Source organism: Trichomycterus rosablanca, chromosome 10 (assembly GCF_030014385.1).
Source record: "Trichomycterus rosablanca isolate fTriRos1 chromosome 10, fTriRos1.hap1, whole genome shotgun sequence".
Classification (NCBI taxonomy): Eukaryota; Metazoa; Chordata; class Actinopteri; order Siluriformes; family Trichomycteridae; genus Trichomycterus; species Trichomycterus rosablanca.
This window is the reverse complement of record NC_085997.1, coordinates 24,657,184-24,684,515: the sequence shown is the minus strand read 5'-3', so window position 1 is coordinate 24,684,515 and position 27,332 is coordinate 24,657,184. Positions and strand designations below refer to the sequence as shown.

Sequence of the window (27,332 nt, the reverse complement as noted above, 5' to 3'; positions counted from 1 at the left end):
GATTTAGTGTAGCCAATCTGCTGCTTGGAGGTTGTATATTCGCTTGACGCACACTCCCTCCAATGTATGCGCAGTCCACCAACCCCTTCTTATTCTCCCATACTTCACTGGATTTGCGCGTGAGGTCAGCTTCACGTACGGACAGCCATGCCCCGATCTCTGCACTCCTCCACTTTCTGCACAGGCGACCTGAGCAATCAAGATCCTTACACAGCGTTGATAACCGCACCCCTTAGTCCGGTCTTTCCCACCCAGCAGACTCGAGGTCAATTTTGTCAGCGCCCAGCCGACCAGTAGCAGAGCCGAGATTCGAACCCGGGAGCTTAGAATCTTGGCGCTGGTTTGATAGTGGATTATCCTGCAGTGCCATCTAGGCACCCTAATGCTTTTAATTTTTTTACACATGGAATTTGATTTCTAAAGCTAAGCAGTTTGCAACTTAATATGAGCTTGTTCACAGATCATCCAAATTCGCTTTAGATTCTTCAGGGTCCTGGGTGGACTTTTCCCTACAGCTCATCCCACAGCTTTTCTAAGAGGTTTAGGTCAGATGACTGGGATGTCCCTGATAAAAGCCTGATCCTGTGGTCAGTATAATTAAACCATCCTCCCACCATGTGAGATGTCACCTTTTTCGTGGTTGCCATGATAGTGGAAACAGGCAGTTTTAACGGTTTCGCTTAACAACCTTTGTATTGCACATAATTAACATAGTTGATGGTCTTATTCATAGTGATTGATGAATAAGAGAAGTAAGTCTGTGTCACCTCAGGTTTATACCGCAGTAAATAAATGGGTCATGGTTCACCATTTAGGTTTTTTTAGTTGACTACAGCTGTCCTGTTACTGCATGTAATGTCTAGTTCACACTACACGATTTTCACTTGCCTTGGATCACTCACTTCTTGTTGATGTGCACTTTGGACATGATATCATTACACCCCTTGACACTTCTCACGTGTGTTTCCATGACAAAACGTAGTTTGGGAGACCAGACAGACTCGTCTGAGATTCCACCTGGTGATTGATCGTGTAGTGCGTGACCCCCTATCACTGATCAATCGTGTAGTGTGAAAACCACAATGACTTAAAAGACTCTGATTACAAGAGATCAAGTCGTGTAGTGTGAATCTGTACAGCGATCTGAACACTTAAAAAGTCGTGTAGTGTGAACTGTACAATGATCTGAACACTTAAAAAGTCGTGTAGTGTGAACTGTACAGCGATCTGAACACTTAAAAAGTCGTGTAGTGTGAACTGTACAATGATCTGAACACTTAAAAAGTCGTGTAGTGTGAACTGTACAGCGATCTGAACACTTAAAAAGTCGTGTAGTGTGAACTGTACAATGATCTGAACACTTAAAAAGTCGTGTAGTGTGAACTGTACAGCGATCTGAACACTTAAAAAGTCATGTAGTGTGAACTGTACAGCGATCTGAACACTTAAAAAGTCGTGTAGTGTGAACTGTACAGCGATCTGAACACTTAAAAAGTCGTGTAGTGTGAACTGTACAATGATCTGAACACTTAAAAAGTCGTGTAGTGTGAACTGTACAGCGATCTGAACACTTAAAAAGTCGTGTAGTGTGAACTGTACAATGATCTGAACACTTAAAAAGTCGTGTAGTGTGAACTGTACAATGATCTGAACACTTAAAAAGTCGTGTAGTGTGAACTGTACAATGATCTGAACACTTAAAAAGTCGTGTAGTGTGAACTGTACAGCGATCTGAACACTTAAAAAGTCGTGTAGTGTGAACTGTACAGCGATCTGAACACTTAAAAAGTCGTGTAGTGTGAACTGTACAGCGATCTGAACACTTAAAAAGTCGTGTAGTGTGAGCTGTACAGCGATCTGAACACTTAGTCATGTATTGTGAACTGTACAGCGATCTGAACACTCTGAAAGTTGTGTAGTGTGAACTGTACAATGATCTGAACACTTAAAAAGTCGTGTAGTGTGAACTGTACAGTGATCTGAACACTTAGTCGTGTAGTGTGAACTGTACAGCGATCTGAACACTTAGTCGTGTAGTGTGAACTGTACAGCGATCTGAACACTGAAAGTCATGTAGTGTGAACTGTACAGCGATCTGAACACTTAAAAAGTCGTGTAGTGTGAACTGTACAATGATCTGAACACTTAAAAAGTCGTGTAGTGTGAACTGTACAGCGATCTGAACACTTAAAAAGTCGTGTAGTGTGAACTGTACAATGATCTGAACACTTAAAAAGTCGTGTAGTGTGAACTGTACAGCGATCTGAACACTTAAAAAGTCGTGTAGTGTGAACTGTACAGCGATCTGAACACTTAAAAAGTCGTGTAGTGTGAACTGTACAGCGATCTGAACACTTAAAAAGTCGTGTAGTGTGAACTGTACAGTGATCTGAACACTTAGTCGTGTAGTGTGAACTGTACAGCGATCTGAACACTTAAAAAGTCGTGTAGTGTGAACTGTACAGCGATCTGAACACTGAAAGTTGTGTAGTGTTAACTGTACAGCAAGGCTGAACACTTAGTCGTGTACTGTGAACTGTACAGTGATCTGAACACTGAAAGTCGTGTAGTGTGAACTGTACAGCGATCTGAACACTGAAAGTCGTGTAGTGTGAACTGTACAGCGATCTGAACACTTAAAAAGTCGTGTAGTGTGAACTGTACAGCGATCTGAACACTTAAAAAGTCGTGTAGTGTGAACTGTACAGCGATCTGAACACTTAAAAAGTCGTGTAGTGTGAACTGTACAGCGATCTGAACACTTAAAAAGTCGTGTAGTGTGAACTGTACAGCGATCTGAACACTTAAAAAGTCGTGTAGTGTGAACTCGGCATAAGAGCTACTGCAGTGCACTGTTGTGCATGATAGAAAGGAAGAACCACTATGCCTGCAACATTTTGCAACATTTTAACAGGACTGATGAGTCTTTTTTGTGTTAGTGTGAGAGAATGTGTTTAAGTAATACTCACAGGTCAAAGAGGAGGTAATGAAACCCTTCTTCTGCAATACTGTCATGGAGCCGGACTGTGGGGGGGGAAGAAGGAAAAGTTTACTGTCATAATAAACTACAGCAACTTAAGAATAGTGAGTCAAAGCAAACAACCATCTATCATATAATAAGAATAACAGGATAATCTAGGGCAGATGGAACAGCTTTATTTGTCATACATACATATACACGTCTACAGTACAGAGATAGATTTCCTGAGAAGACAGATTCTCTAATTCATATTGACAGGAATCTTGCTAATATATGTGCCCCCGTTCCCCTTGACAAACACCCTAGATTTAGATAAGATAGGTGTAAATGTATCTAGAAGTACTGTGTTCAGATGTTCCATGAAGCTCCAGGTGTAAACGGACTACAGTGTATCACAAAAGTGAGTACACCCCTCACATTTCTGCAAATATTTCATTATATCTTTTTATGGGACAACACTATAGACATGAAACTTGGATATAACTTAGAGTAGTCAGTGTACAGCTTGTATAGCAGTGTAGATTTACTGTCTTCTGAAAATAACTCAACACACAGTCATTAATGTCTAAATAGCTGGCAACATAAGTGAGTACACCCCACAGTGAACATGTCCAAATTGTGCCCAAATGTGTCGTTGTCCCTCCCTGGTGTCATGTGTCAAGGTCCCAGGTGTAAATGGGGAGCAGGGCTGTTAAATTTGGTGTTTTGGGTACAATTCTCTCATACTGGCCACTGGATATTCAACATGGCACCTCATGGCAAAGAACTCTCTGAGGATGTGAGAAATAGAATTGTTGCTCTCCACAAAGATGGCCTGGGCTATAAGAAGATTGCTAACACCCTGAAACTGAGCTACAGCATGGTGGCCAAGGTCAAACAGCGGTTTTCCAGGACAGGTTCCACTCGGAACAGGCTTCGCCAGGGTCGACCAAAGAAGTTGAGTCCACGTGTTCGGCGTCATATCCAGAGGTTGGCTTTAAAAAATAGACACATGAGTGCTGCCAGCATTGCTGCAGAGGTTGAAGACGTGGGAGGTCAGCCTGTCAGTGCTCAGACCATACGCCGCACACTGCATCAACTCGGTCTGCATGGTCGTCATCCCAGAAGGAAGCTGACGCACAAGAAAGCCCGCAAACAGTTTGCTGAAGACAAGCAGTCCAAGAACATGGATTACTGGAATGCCCTGTGGTCTGACGAGACCAAGATAAACTTGTTTGGCTCAGATGGTGTCCAGCATGTGTGGCGGCGCCCTGGTGAGAAGTACCAAGACAACTGTATCTTGCCTACAGTCAAGCATGGTGGTGGTAGCATCATGGTCTTGGGCTGCATGAGTGTTGCTGGCACTGGAGAGCTGCAGTTCATTGAGGGAAACATGAATTCCAACATGTACTGTGACATTCTGAAACAGAGCATGATCCCCTCCCTTCGAAAACTGGGCCTCATGGCAGTTTTCCAACAGGATAACGACCCCAAACACAACCTCCAAGATGACAACTGCCTTGCTGAGGAAGCTGAAGGTAAAGGTGATGGACTAAACCCAATTGAGCACCTGTGGCGCATCCTCAAGTGGAAGGTGGAGGAGTTCAAGGTGTCTAACATCCACCAGCTCCGTGATGTCATCATGGAGGAGTGGAAGAGGATTCCAGTAGCAACCTGTGCAGCTCTGGTGAATTCCATGCCCAGGAGGGTTAAGGCAGTGCTGGATAATAATGGTGGTCACACAAAATATTGACACTTTGGGCACAATTTGGACATGTTCACTGTGGGGTGTACTCACTTATGTTGCCAGCCATTTAGACATTAATGGCTGTGTGTTGAGTTATTTTCAGAAGACAGTAAATCTACACTGCTATACAAGCTGTACACTGACTACTCTAAGTTATATCCAAGTTTTATTTCTATAGTGTTGTCCCATGAAAAGATATAATAAAATATTTGCAGAAATGTGAGGGGTGTACTCACTTTTGTGATACACTGTATGTCACAGGATATATAAGCAAGTTTGTTGATCATGTCCCAAAAATTAGGGTGGCACGGTGTCTAAGTGGGTAGCACTGTCACCTCACAGCAAGAAGGTCCTGGGTTCGATCCGCAGGTTGGGCGGTCCAGGTCCTTTCTGTGTGGTGTTTGCATGTTCTCCCCATGTGTGCGTGGGTTTACTCCGGGTGCTCCAGTTTCCTCCCACAGTCCAAAAGACATGCAAGTGAGGTGAATTGGAGATACTAAATTGTCCAAGACTGTGTCTGATATAACCTTGTGAACTGATGAATCTTGTGTAATGAGTAACTACTGTTCCTGTCATGGATGTGACCAAGGTGTAGAGCATGACGTTAAAATCCTAATAAACAAACAAACAAACCCAAAAATTAGCCACAGATTATTACCCAATCAGAAACCCTTGGTCCAATGGTATGAGCCTATAAAAAGGAAAGAACTGCTGTGAAATTCTGAATATTCTCATATGTCCTCGTCAGTGTAGTGGACATAATCTCCACTTATCATGTGGAAGACCAGGGTTTGATTCCCGGACAGGAAGACAGGGTTGATTTTTCTCGAATTTCCAACATGGGGGTCAATAGAGGAATCTTATAGAAATCTTATGCAAATCACAGAGCGCAGGGGCAGTCAGATATAGTTTTATTAATTCAGAAAAAATATCACAACCCAGTGGCATCAATACTGACTTTGTCTTTGCCGTTCTTAAAGGACCTTGGGAATCATTGGCGTTAGTGCAGATTTTCATACCGTCATACCGTCTTCAAAAAATACTGCGGTATACGGTATTACCGCGTAGGCGCGTAGGGGGCGTGTCTGTCTTGATTCTATTGAACGGCTCTTTGAAATGAACTAAAGGAAGCCGAGTCGCGCCTCTGGGAGCTGTTATATAGGGTGTGTTCGAAAAGCTAGGGAGCTCTCTACATATATTTTTATTTTATAATGACTGATTAATTCCGTCTACTGATGCGAAGCAGAGTGGGTGAAATACAGCCGATTAGAACTGCGCAGTTATCACGGGGGGCGAGCGACACACACACACACACACACACACACACAGATAAAGAGAGCGCTAGTAGTATTATGACAAATAATTGAGAAAAAACTCGTTTAATGATGTTAAATCTGATTGGTTCATGGCGTGTATGTTTTAAAGCAGAAACAAACACAGGCACAAACACATCTCTGCACAAGAGAGGATTTTTATGAAACTTAATGCAATGCAACCAGTCTGTCTCTTTCCTGTAGTTTCCTTTTAAAATAAATCTTTTTTTCTCATTGAAGTGTTGTTTGAATTATGCCTACATTTAAGGCAAGGTAGCAAAATGTTCATGATCGTTCATCATTGATATTAATATCGGGACTGTCTTATACTAAGCTAACAGTTAGCATTTTGCCATTCAAACCAATGGGATGGGATAGCACAGTGCGCAAGCATGTCAACTCCCAAGCTCGATTTTGCAAATAAAAACACATGTGCAAGTTTATACAAGTTCAATAATCATCAATAATCATGTATTTACGTTTGAAAACAATTCCGTTTCTCCGCACCGTCAGCCATGTTTTAAGCCAAGGACACTTCCGATGCTCACTCGTTCTTGAAATGTTAAGACACCGAACTACAGCTTATTAAAGCATCTAAGGTTTCAAACAGCCTCCTTCTCGGGAGCGCGCATAGGGTGACGTAAAACGCGTCTATGTAGAGCGCGCACTAGTTTTTGTGTTATCACCTCAGTCAGCATCTCCACAACCAATCAGTGAGCTCCAACCGCCTACCCCTCCCACCCCTCCCTTACTGTGGATGCGTGAATGTCCTAAAGTCGCCGTTTTTAAGGTAAACCCGAAGTAGAAATTTGGCGCTTCACATTTTTTTAAAATACCGTCACCATTTTTAAATACCGTCATCATTTTTAAATACCGCGGTATACCGTAATACCGTCATACCGCCCAACTCTAATCGCGATAGAAAATGTTTCAATAACGGTGATATGATTTTTAAACAAATTCGATCGATATATATTACGTCAGTGCGTGATGACGTACGCCACAGGCACGAAGCCGGTGCTCAGCGGTACCGCTCTGATTACACTCCGCTACCTACAACCACCAACACAATTACAGAAGTAGTAGTACTACTGAGTACTAATACTAGTGAGTACTAATACTACTGAGTACTAATACCAGCTATTACTACTACTTCTTATTAGTTGTGGCGCGCTACGAGTAAAGGCACCAACGGACTATTCGCGTTCCACTGTTGCCAGATTGGGCGGGTTTCCTCCTAATTGGGCGGGTGTTTAAAAAAAAAAAAAAAAATTTAATAGCAGGTAAATAACACTTCTATTGAAAAGAGAATATTCAGTTTTAAGAAGCCCCAGCATTGTAGAAGGCTATTAAAAGTAAAATCGATTTTCAATGCTGATTTGGCTTAATAGTGTTGGTCAGAATGTGTCATATTCTTGAAAGAAAATTTAAATTTGTTTTCCATGCATTCACACTAGCATGTTCTGGGGTTTAAATGAGTCTCGTCAGTACACACAAGTTTGCAGTCAAATGATCAAGTATTGCAAAGGAATATCTTTGAAATTCTGTTAAGGTTATAGGTAGAGATGCATGAGTACCGATACTGGTATCGGGTATTTGCCCGATACCGCGCTCATTAACTCGTACTCGTAAACGAGGCTCCGATACTAAACATCCGATACCGTGTGCCTAGTGCACGTTGCTGCGTTATGCCTAGTTCACACTACACGATTTTTGCACTCGTCTAGCATGTCAGATATCTGATCTCAGATGTGCGACTGGCAGTGAGTGACATGTCGAACAGCCAATGAGAACGCAGGATACGGTGTGAGGGGAAACGCAGGAGAGGAGTGTAAACCGGTGGGACAGGGGGATAATATAGTTTATATCAGAATACACCAGCACACACACGTTTTACAGTATTTCTGACCTGATCGTTCTCTACAAAACATAACAACAAAACACCAACATTGCAAAAATATTTATTAACCTCCAACTCACTTCAGAACAATGCATGCTATTCCTGTTGCCAAATCCACTCAGGTTCATTTATTTTTCATCACGTCAGCGCACAAACACTTTGATCTCTCACTACTTGTTGACGTGCATTTTTGGACGTGGTATCATTAAACTTCTCGTCACATCTCACGTGTGTTTTTGTTTAAAAAAAAAACGGTATTCTAAATAGGTATCGGTATCGGCAAGTACAAAAATACATGTACTTGTACTCAGTTGGGAAAAAATGGTATCGATGCATCCCTAGTTATAGGCTATATTTTAGTTGTTCACAGGGAAAATGAGAAAAAATAAAAAGCTTATTATTCTAGGCTTGATGTAATTCTACATGGCGATCTTTGCCACAGGTAAACGAGTGAGTGACCAAAACACTACTAGATCAACAGCCACTAGCCACATACAAAAAATAAGGTATCAGACAGTTTCTGTGCCACCCCTGTGTGAGCAATGGTCTCAGTCTGGCCACCCCTATGAAAATTGTTTGGCTCCGACACTGTCTACAGTAGAAAAAGAAGCAGATGAAATAGCTGATAAGAGAGGAAGGACTAATTCAGTGATGTATTCAGCTTGTATTTCTTGCCAGAAACCAGAAAAGAGGTTTGCAGGTACAGCCATCCAATTTTGGTGTTCTTGGCAGTTTTTCTGACATTTGTATTATTCATATCGATATCGGAATTATATCGTATCGACCGGAATTAGGAGTTATATCGTGATATAAATTTTAGCCATATCGTCCAGCCCTAATTGGCGTCTTACATAAATGTTTATTTTTAATTTGTTTGGTTACTAAGATTGGCGAGTACAGAGCAAGCAATCCAAAAGCAGTCCGTAATACAGAGTCTGTCCAAAATATATAAACTCAGAGTTATAGTCTTGTACATTTATTTATTTCTCCTCCTCACGTTATTGTCCTGCTGGAAGATTTAGCCGTGTCCCAGTTTCAGCTCCTGGTCTCCTGGCAGATTTTCATTTTAAATCTCCTGATGATTAATGAAGTCCATGGTGCCGTGTATTCTAACCAGGTTTCCACAGATCCTACACTGTACCCATCAGCCGGGATTAATCTAAGAAGCCCTATTGAACTTGGCTGGCACATGTAATGAAAAAACATATGGTGTACTAATACTGATCTGAATTCCTCACAATATTCAACTTCACACAGCGAAGAAATGTCGTCATGTTACCTGATTAAATTTTTTGTTTATTCTGTGTATCAGAAACACTCAGGCAGTACAGTTTCTGTAAATCTACCTCACTGGTTCTTAGAAGAGAACTGCGTCTATTTAATTTCTTTACACATTTATTCATTTATTTATTAGGATTTTAACGTCATGTTTAACACACTGGTTACATTCATGACAAGACAGGTTGTTACTGGTTACACAAGATTCATTAGTTCACAAGTTTAATGTCAAACACAGTCATGGACAATTTTGTATCTCTAATTCACCTCACTTGCTTGTCGTTGGACTGTGGTTGGAAACCAGAGCTTCCTGAGGAAACCCACACAGACACGGGGAGAACATGCAAACTCCACACAGAAAAGACCCAGACCACCCTACCTGGAAATCGAACCCAGGACCTTCTTGCTATGAGGTGACAGTGCTATCCACCAAACCACCATGCCGCCAACTCACTTCATCTAGCTTATACAGAACCTGAAATTTACAGTTATGGTAACTTGAGTTTTCTACAGTACCACAAAATAACAACTTTGGGCTATTAGTCGGAGGACTGTCTGTACAAATCCAGGCTCTGATATGCAGCCACTGTTGGGTCCTTGAGCAAGGGCCCTTAACCCTGTCTGCTCCAGGGATGCCATACAATGGCTGACCCTGCACTCTGACTAAGCTTCCAACCCACTGAGCCACCGTGCCACCCAAGGTCTCTTTAAACGTTTGTTTGTTTGTTTATGAGGATTTTAACGTCATGTTTTACACTTTTGGTTACATTCATGACAGGAAACGGTAGTTTGTCTTCACACAAGGTTCATCAGTTCACACAAGGTTATATCGAACACAGTCATGGACAATTCAGTGTCTCCAGTTCACCTCCCTTGCATGTTTTTGGACTGTGGGAGGAAACCGGAGCTCCTGGAGGAAACCCACACAGACACGGGGAGAACATGCAAACTCCACACAGAAAGGACCCAGACCGCCGCACCTGGGGATCGAACCCAGGACCTTCTTGCTGTGAGGCGACAGTGCTACCCACTTAGCCACCGTGCCGCCCCTCTTTAAATGCCACAGTAGCCTCTCTGTTGGTCTGTACCAGACACCACAGCCTCCATGTCCTGTTCCCGGTTCAGGGTTTGTCAATCGGTGGGTACCCACCACGGCTAACTGTAAGCACGCCTTTCTGTTTGAGATACTTCAACCCAATCGCCTGGCCACAACAATTTGGCTCACTCGAGTCTTTAAGCCGCCCCTATCTGTTCAACTCAACACGTGCAGTATAGATTAGGCCCTACCTAATTCACAGCCGTGAAAATCACGCCAGGGACCGTGAAATGAGCCATCTCCCGTGTAATATGCAATTTGCATAGTTCAAGTGTCTCATGTTTACTGGTTAATTTGCACTATGAGGCGGACCTGGCAATCCTACAGCAATTTAGTTAGCAATTGGTTAGTCAAAATGTCCAAGTGAAAAGCAGCTAAAAACTAAAAACTTTAAAAACTTAAGTGAAGAATATTCAGACTAGCAAAGAGTAAGCTAGCAATGGGTTAGCATTAATGTGCGCTATAAGAACTCTCACAACTGTGGTCTCTTTTCTCTTTTCCCTCGAGCGCTTCCTCACTTTTCCTTTTCGCTACTGCTCCCTTTGTTCAGCACTTATCTGCAATCCAAGTGGAAAACATGACAAGCTGACCCTTTGAAAGGGAGGTGAGTTGAGAGAAATGCAATGGAGCAAAAGTGTGTGTGTGTGTGTGTGTGTGTGTGTGTGTGTGTGGTGGGCTGGGTTGGAGCCTGCGGTAACAGCTAAATAAAAGAAAGAAGAAAGGACGAAAGCCTAAAGTGTTTCATAGAATTCAGGATACGTACAATTCCCACTGAATTATTGTAATCTGTACAACTGAACCTGTCAACACTAACCAGTTTCTCATCATTAACGATGTTCATGTTTACAGCATTTAGCAGACGCTTTGATTCATAGCAACTTATAACTGAGACATAACTCATAACAACTGAGCAACTGAGACATAACTCATAACTGAGCAACTGAGACATAACTTATAACAACTGAGCAACTGAGACATAACTCATAACAACTGAGCAACTGAGACATAACTTATAACAACTGAGCAACTGAGACATAACTTATAACAACTGAGCAACTGAGACATAACTCATAACAACTGAGCAACTGAGACATAACTTATAACAACTGAGCAACTGAGACATAACTCATAACAACTGAGCAACTGAGACATAACTTATAACAACTGAGCAACTGAGACATAACTTATAACAACTGAGCAACTGAGACATAACTCATAACAACTGAGACATAACTCATAACAACTGAGACATAACTCATAACAACTGAGCAACTGAGACATAACTCATAACAACTGAGACATACAACTGAGACATAACTCATAACAACTGAGCAACTGAGACATAACTTATAACTGAGACATAACTCATAACAACTGAGACATAACTCATAACAACTGAGACATGACTCATAACAACTGAGCAACTGAGACATGACTCATAACAACTGAGACATAACTCATAACAACTGAGACATGACTCATAACAACTGAGCAACTGAGACATGACTCATAACAACTGAGACATGACTCATAACAACTGAGCAACTGAGACATGACTCATAACAACTGAGACATAACTCATAACAACTGAGACATAACTTATAACAACTGAGCAACTGAGACATAACTCATAACAACTGAGACATGACTCATAACTGAGACATGACTCATAACAACTGAGACATAACTCATAACAACTGAGACATAACTTATAACAACTGAGCAACTGAGACATGACTCATAACAACTGAGACATGACTCATAACAACTGAGACATAACTTATAACAACTGGCACGGTGGTAGCCTAGCTGGTAGAGCTTTGGGCTATCAGTCCATAGCTCTTCTATGCAGCCAATGTTGGGTCCTTGAGCAAGGCCTCTAATTCTGTCTGCTCCAGGGGCCCCATACAATGGCTGACCCTGCGCACTGACCCCATCTCCCAAACAAGCTGGGATATGCGAAAAAAAGAATTACATTGTACTGTACATGTGTACACCGATCAGCCATAACATTAAAACCACCTTCTTTCTACACTCACTGTCCATTGTATCAGCTCCACTTACCATATAGAAGCACTTTGTAGTTTTACAATTACTGACTGTAGTCCATCTGTTTCTCTGCATGCTTTGTTAGCCCCCTTTCATGCTGTTCTTCAAATGGTCAGGACCCCCACAGGACCACTACAAAGCAGGTATTATTTGGGTGGTGGATCATTCTCAGCACTGCAGTGACACTGACATGGTGGTGGTGTGTTAGTGTGTGTTGTGCTGGTATGAGTGGATCAGACACAGCAGAACTGATGGAGTTTTTAAACACCTCACTGTCACTGCTGGACTGAGAATAGTTCACCAACCAAAAATATATCCAGCCAACAGCACCCTGTGGGCAGCGTCCTGTGACCACTGATGAAGGTCTAGAAGATGACCAACTCAAACAGCAGCAATAGATGAGCGATCGTCTCTGACTTTACATCTACAAGATGGACCAACAAGGTGGGAGTGTCTAATAGAGTGGACAGTGAGTGGACACGGTATTTAAAAACTCCAGCAGTGCTGCTGTATCAGATCCACTCATACCAGCACAACACACACTAACACACCACCACCATGTCAGTGTCACTGCAGTGCTGAGAATGATCCACCACCTAAATAATACCTACTCTGTGGTGGTCCTGTGGGGGTCCTGACCATTGAAGAACAGGGTGAAAGCAGGCTAAAAAGCATGTAGAGAAACAGATGGACTACAGTCAGTAATTGTAGAACTACAAAGTGCTTTTATATGGTAAGTGGGCCTGATAAAATGGACAGTGAGTGTAGAAACAACAAGGTGGTTTTAATGTTATGGCTGATCGGTGTATATGTATATGTGACAAATAAAGGCAATCTTCTTCTTACTGAACACAATGTAAGCATCTGAGAGATAATGGCCTTGTTCAAAAGCCCAGCAGTACAACTTGGCAGTGGTGAGGCTTAAACCAACAACCTTCTGATCACTAGTCCAGTACCTTGTCCAGAACCACTGAGCTACCACTACCCTCCACCTAGAGCATCCACACAGAGCATTGCTGTAAATCTGTTACAGGGACGATACGTACATATCAATGCCTCAATTCAATTATTCTACACAAGGTCTCAAACATTTCCATTGTTAAACCTGGGGGACCATCCGGAATCAATGGGCGCAAACATTAACACCGTCTGGATAAAGCACCAATCAATTGCAGGGCTTCAGCCATAGCATATATTCATCAAGTTAAAAACGCTGTTCCTTGAACTTCCACAACAACAGAATCTTATTTCTATTTCAGTCATGTTAAGGAGAATCTAAAATAATGCTCTGAATCAATGACCGTAGTTCTGTACTAATGAGTCACCTCAGAAGACTGAAGACTTGTTTATATGCATCGGAACACAGCCAGCCCAGCAGTTCTGAACATGCTGTTACGCTAAGCAGCTTCAGTGTTAGCTTAAAACGAGTAGTGGGAGGTATACGGAAAATAATGAGACGCTGTTAGAAATGTATAAATTGCTTTTTTTCAATCATATTAAGCTAAACTACACAGGCAGCTTATGTATTTATCTGAAAACATTAGCCTTCCAAGCCTTCCAGCTACTGTACAGTTTCTGATTACTGTTTTATTATAAGCTACACGCTATTACCCATAACCTTTGCGCTACATTTCCTGTTCAGCTTGACACAACAGAACGTTAAAAATGTTACCTGTTATTTATTAAGCAACCTATTATAAACCCCAATATTTTTACACACAATGTTAGATTTACATTTTCGGCATTTAGCAGACGCTTTTTATCCAAAGCAACTTACTGTGGCAGCAATTGAGGGTTAAGGGCCTTGGTCAAGAGCCTCACATGACAACATGGCAGTGGTAGGGGGCTTGAACCAGCGACCTTTTGATTACTAGTCCAGTACATTAACCACTAGGCTACGATGTTAGTGTGTGTCTATGTAAAATGTTCTAAATTATCACTCTTAGGCCCTAAAGAGTTTTGCAGGCAAGCTAGTTTAGGAGGTCGCCACAGCAGATCAAGTTGGTTCACATACCCAGTTTGGCACAGTTTTTACACCGGATGCCCTTCCTGACATAACCCTCCTGTTCAGGCTTGGGACCAGCACTGACAAGTGCACCTCCCAATGCTATGCTGTTCAGTCACAGCTGTATCCTGCTCAGGGCCACGACAAACCCAGTTCCCATGGGAAACACTGAATGTTATAGATATTTTTCTCGAGTCTGTAAGCACTCCCTCGGCGTGCCGCTTGGATCGAGTCGTTGAACAGTTCACACACAGCGATCGAGAGCCGATTTCCAGCCCCGAGTGAACGCCAAGATCACATCTAGTGGCGATCAATCGGCGAGCAAAAATCAGGGCAAAAATCGTGTAGTGTGAACTAGGCATTACGCAGGAATAACTTGAACAGGGCGGCAATCCATTACAGAGCTTTAGCCACCACCCGCACATATACAATAATCATGTCTGTGCAGACCCACAGTAAGCCGATAGCACTGCTGAGATTCGAACCCAAGTCTCAGCGCTGGTGGACTAGTGTAATAGGCCACTGCGGCACGAGAGCAATTTTTATGTATTTGTTATATGTTTTATTTTTAGGGCAGTGATAGCTCAGTGGTTAAGTTACTGGACTAGTAAACAGAAGGTTGCCGGTTCAAGCCCTGCCACCACCAAGTTGCCACTGTTGGGTCCCTGAGCAAGGCCCTTAACCCTCAATTGCTCATCGTGTTCCGCTCATTGTAGGGCTGGGCGATATATCGAGATTTTATAAAATATCGATATATTTTCATATGCGATATAAGATAAGACAATATCGCATATATCGATATAGATGTTTCGTTCCAATTAGATCCGACAGTTCGTCTTTCTCTTCTCCCAGTTTGTCTCTGCACATGTTCACCTGCCCTGCCTCTCTCCCTCACTGAACACAACTCGCCCCTCCCCACCGCTTCAGTAATTCCTGCAGGCAGCGATAGCATGGAGACGGATAAAGACATGACAGAAGCTATCGAGGAGGAGCTGCTTAGTAAAAAGAATAATAATGGCTCAATTATTTGGAGATGGTTCGGATTCAAAGTGTCAGATGAGCAGCAGAATAATGTATTCTGTAGAGAAAGCCGAAAACAAGTCCAGACAAAATCTTCGAGCTCCGTGTACCGTTCGTTTTTCACTTCAAATTCCTAAGTTGAAAAACAAGAAAACGAGTCGATATTCGTTTCAAAAACCAATATAAACATACAAGCGCATGCACGGGCTGACATGCACGTTAGTTTATACTGGAGGATATCCAGACGTCCGAGACTCATTTATTTATTTATCTTCTATTATAGTATTTCTTGTTCTCGGCCAATAAACATCCAAAAATTAATAAAATTGCATGAACTAACTCTGCAGTAAACAAGGAGCAAACAGCAATTAAACAACAAATAAAGCTGTTAAATAATAATGAAGTGCATGAAGAAGAACGCTGATTAAAATGCATGAAATGTTGTAATAGTTACACAGTAACATGAATGATTAGTTCTGCCTGTATTACAGAACTGAGTTCTATACAGTAAAATAAAATATTAATGTAAATGTTAATGTTGTGGCGACTGATGTAAAAATAATGTATAAAGTCCAAACATGTGAGGGGGGTTTAACGAGAACGCTACTTTTAATGTCACACAAGCTCAGTGCAAAACACGCAAGCTCACACAAGCGCAGCCGGAAACGGTCAATTTCTGTTATCTTCCCTACACACTCGCTCCCTGCGCCCTATAGTACACTTAACATTCTTAAAGGGCCAGACAATATATTTGTAATTCACATTGCACAACAGGTGAGACGTTAGAAAACAAACTTTTCCTTACAATATTTTTTTTTTCTTAAGGAAAACTTGTGTGACGCTTCCCAGCATGAATATTAATTAAAAAAAATATATTAATAAAAGTGCCTGTAAAAAATTTGGAACATGTAGCTTTGTCTCAGAAGTGTCTTGTTGTTATTACCTTATGGGATGAAAAAATATCGAGATATATATCGTATATCGCCATTCAGCTAAAAAATATCGAGATATAATTTTTGATCCATATCGCCCAGCCCTAGCTCATTGTGTAAGTCGCTTTGGATAAAAGCGTCTGCTAAATGCTGAAAATGTAAATGTAAATATGTTGTTCTTTTTGGACATGTGCTAACATAAATAGGAGAGTGTGAAGCTCTGGTCTGGCAGGTGGATTCTGTTTGTTGGTGTTCCATAGGGTTGGATGTTCAGAGGATGTTTTCTAGGTATGAGCCTCTCCGTTCTCCAATGGGTCTGGTACAATTTGTTTTGTATAAAATGATAATACTTTTGTATATTTCATACAACTCAAATCCTTAATGTGCAGTGAAAACACTTTAAGAAATATGCACCAACATCATATTTCCTGACCACAGTAAAACGGGGAGAAATCATTTCCTCTTTTTTAGCCCAACCCCAATGCTCCATTTCCAAAAATCTAATTCTATAAAGTACTTTTAATGTTTCAAATATCTATTAAAATAAACAAAGTTCACTGTTATATTTTCCTTTTATTATTTTCCACTCTACGGAAAATAAAAATAATAATCCCTGTAGACTAAAATACACAGCAGTCATTTTTTCAGAATATGTCATACTGAAATGTGTACACATCTTGTTAGCGTTTAACATTTTAAAAATATGATATAAAATTTATGACTCTACCGTCTTATGTACAATTACAATGATTATGAACTACATTGGTTATGTCCATCAGGCTTTAAGATCGTAAACTGATTCAACTATAAACCCTCGTTAAACAGAGGCTGAAGATAACTAGTCGGTTTATGTAGGCGCTGCTTTTTTTTTTAAAATCATTCTTCCATTTTTCTGTCTTCATTATCTTTTTTCCAGTCATTTTATTCTGGGCTCCTCCGGCTTTGTTGTGTTCCTGGCCTTGCTGGTGATAATTACTGTGTATGAACACTAAAGCCTCCGACACCAGGCGCCCACTCCGGCTCCTACCCGTTACCCACCCCAGCACGCTATTTATAGGGCTGATTATAGAGCTCGGTGTCACTTTTTTTTATGTATCTCTCCTACCATTGTACTTTGTTTTTATTGCAGCAGTGTACGTGTCTCAATCCCAGAGCTGGAAAGACAATCACTTAAGGAGATGAGCTTCAATACACAATCCTACTAACTAGGTACATTTCCATCAGAAACCTAACCTTGAATTCTGGGTCAATGGTCCATGTCCCTTTGTTTAGGTCTTGCTCCTGTGTAGGTACCCTTGTGTTAACTAGGAACTTTAAATCAAGGGTCACACTGGATGCAAACAAATTCGGTCAGTTGAAAAAGCACATCAGCTAGGTAGCACATCAGAGCTTGGTTTGAATCTCAGCTCTGCTACCGGCAGGCTGGGCGCCTACGCGACCAACAATTGGCTCATTCGCAAGGAGGGGTGTCGGAGAGGATTCCTCATAACTGATGCAATTGCAACCTCTGCCTGCACAGATACGAGGGATAATGGGATCCCCCGGGTGTGACTCTCCGAAAACAAAGCTGATCCGTGCAGGTGGAAAGATGCAGTCGGCTACTGCACACGTGTCGGAGGGGGCGTGTGTTAGTCACGGCTCTCCTCAGTCAGAGTGGGGGTTAACATCGGTAGAGAGGAACTAGATTGAGTAAACGCTTGGTTATTGAATTGGCCAATCAGGAGCCTTAGTACTGGTTCTGTGGTTCCAGCTGACACACAAAGCTGATTTAAAATAAATAAAAACAGAAAGAAGATCACTACTGTATCAACATCCTCAACGTTGACTTGGTTAATGGGCTTTTGCTGTATGTTTTATCCGCCTGGCTCTTTTTTTTTTTTTTTTAATGGTTATGATTCTAGCATTGTACTGTCTAGTTTAGGTTTGTGTTCATGATGGATCCTGAGCTTTTAAGTGCCTAAAATGTTCCATAATGTTGGTGCAAAATGGCGATATAAGAAACCAGCAAGGCATTTACACTGCAGTGAAGGTAGTGAAGACTACAGCTCACTCACCAATATTGGGGTGTTTAAGAAGACGACAGATCCGCGCCTCTCGCTCCAGCTTCTGATGATCTAGAGAAAAGAAAGAGAGATAAAAGAAACACAATGAACATTAATAAAGGTTAAAATAGCTCTATCTGTGCTAAGCCTATAATCCAGCTCCATAAGGAATGATTGCCTCTGTTTTTGGAAGAGCATGTTACCAGTTACCATATTAGCAGTGCTTTACAGTGGTGGGACTGCTAATATGGTAACTGGTAACATGCTCTTCCAAAACAGATGCAATGTAGGTGGAGTGGGTAGAGCTTTGGGCTATTGGTCAGAATATAGTCGGTTCAAATCCAGTCTCTACAATGCAGCCACTGTTGGGTCCTTGTGTAAGGCCCTTAACCCCGTCTGCTCCAGGGGAGCCATACAAAGCCTGACCCTGCGCTCTGACCAAACAAGCTATAATATGCAGAAAAACACTTCCATTGTACTGCACACATATGTATATATCACAAATAAAGCCATTCTTCTTACATCAGCATATACCGGCACACTAAATTCACCAAGACAGGGAGCTGAAAGTGGAGTGGATGAGTTAGTAAGGCAGGCAGAGGCTTGTTCTCTTTGCCGCTGAGCTCAGTGCATTAGGGAACAACGCTGCGTTAGCACTCCTGCCTGAACATATAGATTTGCTTGCCACACTCTCGCTAACAAACAAAGTCTAGCACAGACACCGATAAATGTTGGAGTTAGGTGTGGAGAAGACTGTAATGTGTTGTTTTTTCTTCTCAGTGATAAGACGTAGACGTAGGAGAACACAGATGAATGACAAGGGTTTAATAGGGGCAATTTAAAACATACTCTGCTTGTTTGCTTTGACAGGGGTGTTAAATAGCTAATACTGCTAAGTATTCGTGACAATACAAAGTGCTAATCCTTTTTAAACTGTGGTTATTTAAATTATTAAGTTGGGGTGTTACTCATCCTTGTCAGAAGAATTGCTGAACTGCAGCTTTACACTGCAACCAACGTCATTGCTTTGAAAGTAACTGCTCACTTTTTATATCCAGTTACCCAGTTGTATCTCTTCTACCTCTGCAGACAACTACCCTGATCAAAGACCCCCCTTTGACAACTGTAGGAGTTAACCACTTCTTTTTACCTGCACTAGGCGAGTTCACACAGTGATCAGTATGGTGTGTAAAGTCATGCACTAATCTTTATTCTGCGTCTCTGTGCAGGCACAATTATCCAGCCAGCAGAGCCCACAAGTGCAGCCGCAATGAGGAATCCCTTTGGCCTGCCCACCCTCAGATACAGCCAATCATGTCTGTGTAGGCTCCTGGCTGGCCGACAGCATAACTCAAGAACTTAATACTGCCACACCAGGCACCCAGGTGACGCAGCGGGATATTCCGCTGACACACCAGCACCGAGTTTCTGAACTCCCAGGTTCGGTGTTGGTGTTGCCACCGGTCGGCTGGGCGCCATCTGGGCATAATTGGCAGTGCCTGCAGCAGATACAAATTGGCCACCGTATCTGCAGGGTGGGGACCGGACTATATGTGGGTGGGTGGGTCTTCATCTGCTGTGTTAATGGCGCCTGCACAGAGACGAGGAATAATGCGTTGATCAGGGTGTGACTCTCCACACACAAAGCTGATCCGCATATGAACTCGCCTCGTGCAGATGAAAAGATGCAGTCGGGTACTGCACACGTGTCGGAGGGGGCGTGTGTCAGGCTCTGCTCTCCTCAACCAGGGTGGAGATCAGCATCAGTACAGAGGACGTGTAATGCAATTGGGTAATTGGATATGCTAAAGTCAGGAGAAAAAGCATAAACAAAAAAATAATAATAATAAACACAATACAATACAATGATATAAATAAGGTAAAAGCCACAGTACAAAGTAACACCTTTCAGAAATATGGTCTTAACACTGCATCATTCCAGCTCAACTCACGGAATATTTAGCGGGTCCCTAGCTAACCATCTCAGAATCTCTAGAGATTTTGTCCATATGTAGAGGAGACCCACTAATAGAAAACATCCAGCATATTTTGCAAATCTGTCAACGGGTTCCAGATTTGCAGCTCCTGCTAGGAACCCTACCCAAACACGACTTAGGCAAAAATGCACTAATCACAACATTGTCAAGTTGGCAAATAGAAGAGCTACAAGGGTTATTTTTTTCCTGTGTATTTAGCACCGACTGTAAGTAAGATAAGTCTGTATATTTCACTTGTATGTAATCTGCTCCCAAGTCTAAAAAATTCTCAACTTTTTCAAAAATGCATTTTAATGTTAAATTCTAGATGCAATAATTCCAAAGCTGCAAGCAGTAAGTCTGCAGTTTGTACCAGGCTGGATAGCCGCAGGTAGGAAAAGGCTCAGGGAAAAAAGGTCACCTTCAACTCTGGTATAGATTTGATTTTTGACCGTCCGGTACCCCAGTTGCCATGCTGCTTCCCAAAAAAGTTATAATTATTTTTGGAATTTTTAATTAGAATAGAATGCCTTTATTTGTCATATATACATATACAGGTGTACAGTAAAACGAAATTCCTTCTTCACATATCCCAGCTTGTTTGGAAGTTGGGGTCAAAGCGCAGGGTCAGCCATTGTATGGCACCCCTGGAGCAGAGAGGGTTAAGGGCCTTGCTCAAGGGTCCAACAGTGGCTGCATAGCAGAGCTGGGGTTCGATCTCTCAACCTTTCATTTGATAGCCCAAAGCTCTACCCACTATGCTACCACTGTCCCTATTAATTAATAATAATAATAATAATAATAATGTCTTGATGTAATGTGGATTAAAATAAATAAAGCAGACAGGTTTTTCCATGAATGAATCCCTTCTACATATAGACACAATTTGAAGCGATTCTAAGATGGTCATGTGGGGAACATTGATTGGAATGACCTTATAAGGCTTCATTATGTGTCGGTTACAATAGAGAAGGTCAGAGGTCATTTTCGTCAATGCCTTGTATTGAAAAGCAATTAAAGTTTAATGAGGCCGGCACACAAAAGGCTGGAACATCTCATTTCTCCTTTCGAATGGTCTGTTGCCACAGCAAAAATGAAGAGCTAACCTAAGAACAGGTGATAAAGAGCAAACCACACAGGGACTGTTTAAATAGTGAAATTTAATGAGCAGTGGGGTTAAACCGAGATCGTATAGTTTTTTTGGTAAATATATTTTATAGTAATGGTATACGTGGAGATATTGTTTATTTGTGGAATATTGGCAGATTTTAATAAAATAAATTGGACAGTTGAGATGCAAAACGTCCCCAATTATTTCAGATCAATGAAGGAACAATAATTATAGGTTATATATTTTTATAATTTAGGTTATATACAGCTTTGACATAAAACATTTGAAAGGTTAAGAGCAACAAATAAGTCACCCTGACCCCCGTTATCCCATTTCCTATTATTTTTTAAGGATGAATGATCAATTGTTAGACAGATCAAATGTATAAAAACACCTTCACTCTATAAGGAGATCCAAACACAATAAATATGAATATTTCTAACACTATACACACTATATTACCCAGCACTCATTTATGTTATTTATTTGGGTTTTAATGCCATGTTTAACACATGTGTTTCATTTAATGGCAAAATAGGTACAGTGGTACCTTGTAACTCAACGTCACCTAATCTCAAAATCTTTGAAACTCAATGCCCTTAGTTGAGAAATTTGTACCCTTACACTCAACGTTTCCTTTCAACTCAATGTGTCAGTTTGTGTTTTAAAAATGTCTTTATTTAATTTCAAATTAACAATGAACAGTTGCTTTGTTCAGCGCTCGGCTTGAGTGGTGCAGTAATACGTCAAAGTGTGCATATGAGACGAATCTGCATTTGTGTGGAATGACCGTCAGATTCACTCTGAAAGCGTCCACACGTATCTGTGTTTAGCTTGATTTTTCTCACTGTTTTACTTTTAAACTTGTGTTACAGCTCGCGGTTCTGAGAAATTGTACGAATCAGCTTTTTATTTCAGTGTTTTTATATTATATTTGTGTTATTTTCAGTGTATAAGTGTCAAAAACAACCCCATTATTTTACATTAGCCTAAAATATATGCAGTTCCACAGGATTTCATTCATCCTTATGGGAAAGAATACCTTGAAACTCAACACCACTGCCAGAATCAGTTGACGTCGAGTTTCAAGGTACCACTGTATTGTGTTTTTGTCTGTTTATTTTATCCTGTCTTAATATTTTGGTTCATTTTATATTTTCATTTTTCACTAATTTTATGTAATTGAGCCATTTCATCAAAGTTCAAGTGTAATTTCAGTTCCTACTGTTTTTTTTTTTACACACTAGCAAAATTGCTGCATTGATCCCGTTTTAACACTTTAACCCGGTCTGTGCACCTAAATTGATTTCCATAAAAGAGAAATAGAAAATCTTTATGCTGGTGAGGTAATCTGAATGTTAAGACATTTCATCATGGCATCTCTTCCCCTCCGCCTTCTTACGCATGTACAGAGACCACCCCGTACTCCTTCCTAACAGGATTACATCCACTCGCCGCTTGGCCTCTGACCCAGTGGACGATTATCCTTTAGACTGCCGCTGTAATGAATAGAGCATGCCAGCATTGTCTTGCACTGGCTGCCAGCACTGTTTCACTGATGCCACACAGCTTCAGCTTATTCTTTTCATCTACACTGGATACAAGAACAAAGCCAAGGAAGATAAAGCACGGGACAGACTAGGTGTTTAAGTGATTGTGTTGTCATATTGCTCCAATACGTGAACAGTTATTTCATTTGATCCCCCAAATCTACCCATATCTGCTAGGCTAATGATATGCTATAGCTTATTATGGCCAGTCTATTAACTATGAGCAAAGATAATCCACACTTATCAGGGAACATGTCAAGAAAGTCTTAAGGTTTAAATTATTTCTGCAATGGTGCTTTTTCTGTGACTAAATGTATCAAACACAAAATATTTTGGGCTAAAATCTTTTTTTTTTTCCTCCCCATTTTCCTCCCGATTTAGTGCACTCAATTTGGTCTTCCGCTGCTGAGAGATACCAGACTGCATCCAAAGAGAGCACGTCACTGTACACTCCACTTGAGACACGGCGTCCAGCCGACCGGTGGCAACACTGAGTTTTGAACCGAAGAGTTCAGAATCTCGATGCTGGTGTGGAAGCAGAATATCCCGCTGCACCACCTGGGTGCATTAAAATCTATTTTTAGCAGGCTAGATTAAAAAGTTGTGCTATAGAAACTTCCACAATGCCATTTCCACTTTGTGACATGTCAACTTTGTTCTACGACTGGTGCCAATCCAAACAGGGTTATACAAACAACCACAATCAGCTCTGCCATGATGTAGTGATTCTTTCTTGTATGGCAACCTGAGCCAATGGTTACGTCGAGCTTGTTTGCATGTTGACAGCATCACCTATGGTCCAGCAACTTTTTAAGGCATGCAGGCAGATCAGGGGAAGGGGGTTAGCAGTATTAATGCATCGATCCCATTTTTATATTTCTATACCATACCACAGTTTTCACAGTAGCTGAGCTAAAGACTTTTGAATTGTTTTGTGTTTTCTCAGACGGTCAGTCAATACATCCTTGGATCAGATTAAATTGAATCAAATTATGATCAAACACAGATTCAGTGTATTTTTGGCCAACATCCGCACCAAAACCTGATTTAATTAGAATCTTGAATTGGAGTGGTGAATTTCTTATAAAGACCATGACCGTGTATTGTCGATTAGACTGACAGAGAGGCACAGAGGGAGAACTAAGCTGACGTCTAGTCTGATATCAGGCCTAGAATCATACACTTCCTGACACCTGAGGACTCTATTACTTAGCAAAAGAACTATTCATCCTCCCACTGGTCTACATGAATACATCCATTCATCCATCATTCACAGTCCGAACAGGTCTTAATCTCAGCAACATTAAACCCAAATAGAAACCTGTAATCCTTTTATATGGGTCACTCCACTATCTGGATTTAAACGTGCTCAGAATACATTAGCTCTTCTTTTTAAGAGATGTCTGTGACTACTAGTAAAAGTTCAGAGAAAACAAGTTTTATTTTGATAATCTATTCCACTTAAAGTACTGTCTTTAATTTATCAAAATCACAAAAGTACCACTGATGGACTCTCAATATCAAATTCCTCCACACATCTAATATATCATTTTAATATTTAACATATTAACATATTTATTAAATATAACAATTTAATATATTTAATATATAAAACATCTGGACCTATATTTTTCATATTTTAAGTTTCAGTGTAAATATATTTTGCATTGTAGTGTGTATATTTAGTTCTTATATTGTTCATATATTTTAGGTTTAGTGTTTATTTAATATTTATTGTTGCACCATGGGTCTGAGAGTAACATAATTTCAATCCCCTGTATGTCCTGTACATATTGTAGTATTGACAATGAAGCAGACTTTGACTTTGACATTTTCAATAATATTTATTTGAATAATAAGGTTAAATTCTGTGCTCATAGATGTAAATCATTCTTTCTGGTTTGTATTTTCCTCCTGAAATAATGTGCAATGCCCCAGCATGATTTGGAGAGAAGCAGCCACATACTGATACCCCTGCCACCATATTTTATTGTTGCCGTGCTTATTTTTCAAAGCATTCAGGATGATTGCAGCATTTTTAATAGCTTTAGTTCTTTGTGCATCCATTGTGTTCCTGTTTTGGTCTGTTTTACTACAGCTTTGATATGTTAAAGTTCATACATGTGAGTATTTAGTGACAATGCTTTTCCACATTTGACTCTTGGTTAATGCTAATTAAAAACATTCTTTTTCCTGTAGTAATAGACTATTTTTATCATCAAGAGGAACACAATACTATAAGTTATGAAGTGCAAGGGGTATAATAATAGTGTTCTAATCAGTACTGAACCTGTTTGTAACAGCATCATTTGAGTCAAAAACCTAGACTAGAAGTTTGTAGCAGACACTTTAAACTGAATCATATAAAGTGTATTAAAAGTTTGTAAGCTGTGCCATCGTCATTTGTGGGTTTCGCTCTGACCACAAAAGATATTTATGGGCTGTGATGGAAATTAGCTGTGAACACTCAGCAGGACGTCTCCTAAACGACTTCAGATGAAATGCCTAGTGCACTACATAGTGTAGAAGCCTTTACCTAATTCACTGCCGTAAAAATCGTGTCACGAATCCTGTGTAATATGTAATAAGCTGTGAAATTCAAAATGTAAGGTTTGTGTTTAGCGATTTAACATTTTTCATTCGCTAATGGGTATAAAATAGGAGGCGCAATATGAGGCGGTCCTAGCAATTATACGACAATAAGTTAGTGTAACAGACTTTTCTGTGGTGTGGTGTGGTGTGCTGACAATATTTGATGTATGTGTTTACATGGTGTATGTAAGTGCATTGTGTCCCTTTGGGGATTCTTATAATCAATGGGAAGTGTGCTTCTCTACACACGTGATCATCTCTCTGTAGCCTCTGTGTCTTAAAAGAAAAAGCCAGTAAAGTATTCTGCTCCCGATAGTTTGTCTATGTACACTTTATTTCTTACTTTATAAACACTAAAGACACTAGCGATCGGTTAGTTGAAATGTCAACGATGTTGAAGTGTAAAGCAGCTAAAAACACCACTCAGGTGAGTTTGGAAAACCTCCAACCAATTCTGTGGCGGGGGCACATTTAAAGCACATTTTCCCATGAATTTAGTAGGGCCCTATTAATTATTAAGGAAAGTAAGCAGACACAAAACCTTTTGAGATCTGGCACACACTACTTCATAAAAAAGTGTAAATGAGCTCATGGATGAGATATTTGCCCGTGCTGAATAAGCTATTTTAAGTTTAATGTAGCCGCAAACTGTGAATCAGTCTGAAAATGTGAATGTTGCCAGAACACAAAAGAGCGCTTTGTCAGCTGATCAATAATGAAATTCATTAAGAACTACGTTTAATATTGATTTTTATTGCTTTTGTTGATTAGTTGTTGCAGCCCTGGTTTATTACTTTTGCAGGCTAAACCATACACTGAAGCAGACTAATCCACTTGTTCTCCTTTGCTCGCATGTACCAACACACACACACACGCACAAGAACACACTTGAAATAGTGGAGGAAGATCCATTACTACAGTATATTACAGTGGAGACGACAGTGCGACACGTCAGCGCACCGTAATCTTCACATCTTCTGTTTCAATACTGATCACACACACATGTAGTAATTCTCTCTCTGGTATATAACATTATGACCAATGACAGGTGAAGTGAATAACACTGATTATCTCTTCATCACGGCACCTCTTAGTAGGTGGGATATATTAGGCAGCAAGTGAACATTTTATCCTCAAAGTTGATGTGTTAGAAGCAGGAAAAATGGGCAAGCTTGAGGATTTGAGTGAGTTTGACAAGGGCCAAATTGTGATGGCTAGACGACTGGGTCAGAGCTTCTCCAAAACTGCAGCTCTTGTGGGGTGTTCCCGATCTGCAGTGGTCAGTATCTATCAAAAGTGATCAAAGGAAGGAACAGTGGTAAACCGGCGACAGGGTCATGGGCGGCCCAGGCTTACTGATGCATGTGGGGAGCGAAGGCTGGCCCGTGTGGTCCGATCCAACAGACGAGCTACTGTAACTCAAATCGCTGAGGAACTTAATGCTGGTTCTGATAGAAAGGTGTCAGGCTCTATGCCTCAATGGGTCAGGGCTGTTTTGGCAGCAAAAGGGGGACCAACACAATATTAGGAAGGTGGTCATAATGTTATTCCTAATCGGTGTATACACACACACACATCTGATGCTTAATTAATTGAGGGTGTGGGTATAGGATAAGTTCCAAGCCCCTATATTGATTCTGTATAAAAGCATATTGAAAGGACAGAGAGAGAGTAAGAATAATATTCATCGAGCTAAAACGGTGGCAGATATGCTTCAGAACAAAGAGGAAGCACAGTGGGAAGCTGATATACACTATAGGGC

The 27,332-nt window shown here is 40.9% G+C and overlaps 1 protein-coding gene across 15 annotated transcripts in view; it reads right to left on the bottom strand.

Moving 5' to 3' along the window:
• camk2g1 (calcium/calmodulin-dependent protein kinase (CaM kinase) II gamma 1) overlaps window positions 1–27,332 on the bottom strand; it is a 142,082-nt gene that overhangs the window by 46,918 nt on the left and 67,832 nt on the right. For all 15 annotated transcript variants that reach the window (XM_063002976.1, XM_063002977.1, XM_063002982.1 and 12 more), the window contains exons 3-4: window positions 18,354–18,413; window positions 2,970–3,024 (exon numbers count right to left, since the gene is read on the bottom strand). In XM_063002976.1, the coding sequence (XP_062859046.1) occupies window positions 2,970–3,024; window positions 18,354–18,413 (115 nt within the window). The remainder of the gene's footprint in view (window positions 1–2,969; window positions 3,025–18,353; window positions 18,414–27,332) is intronic.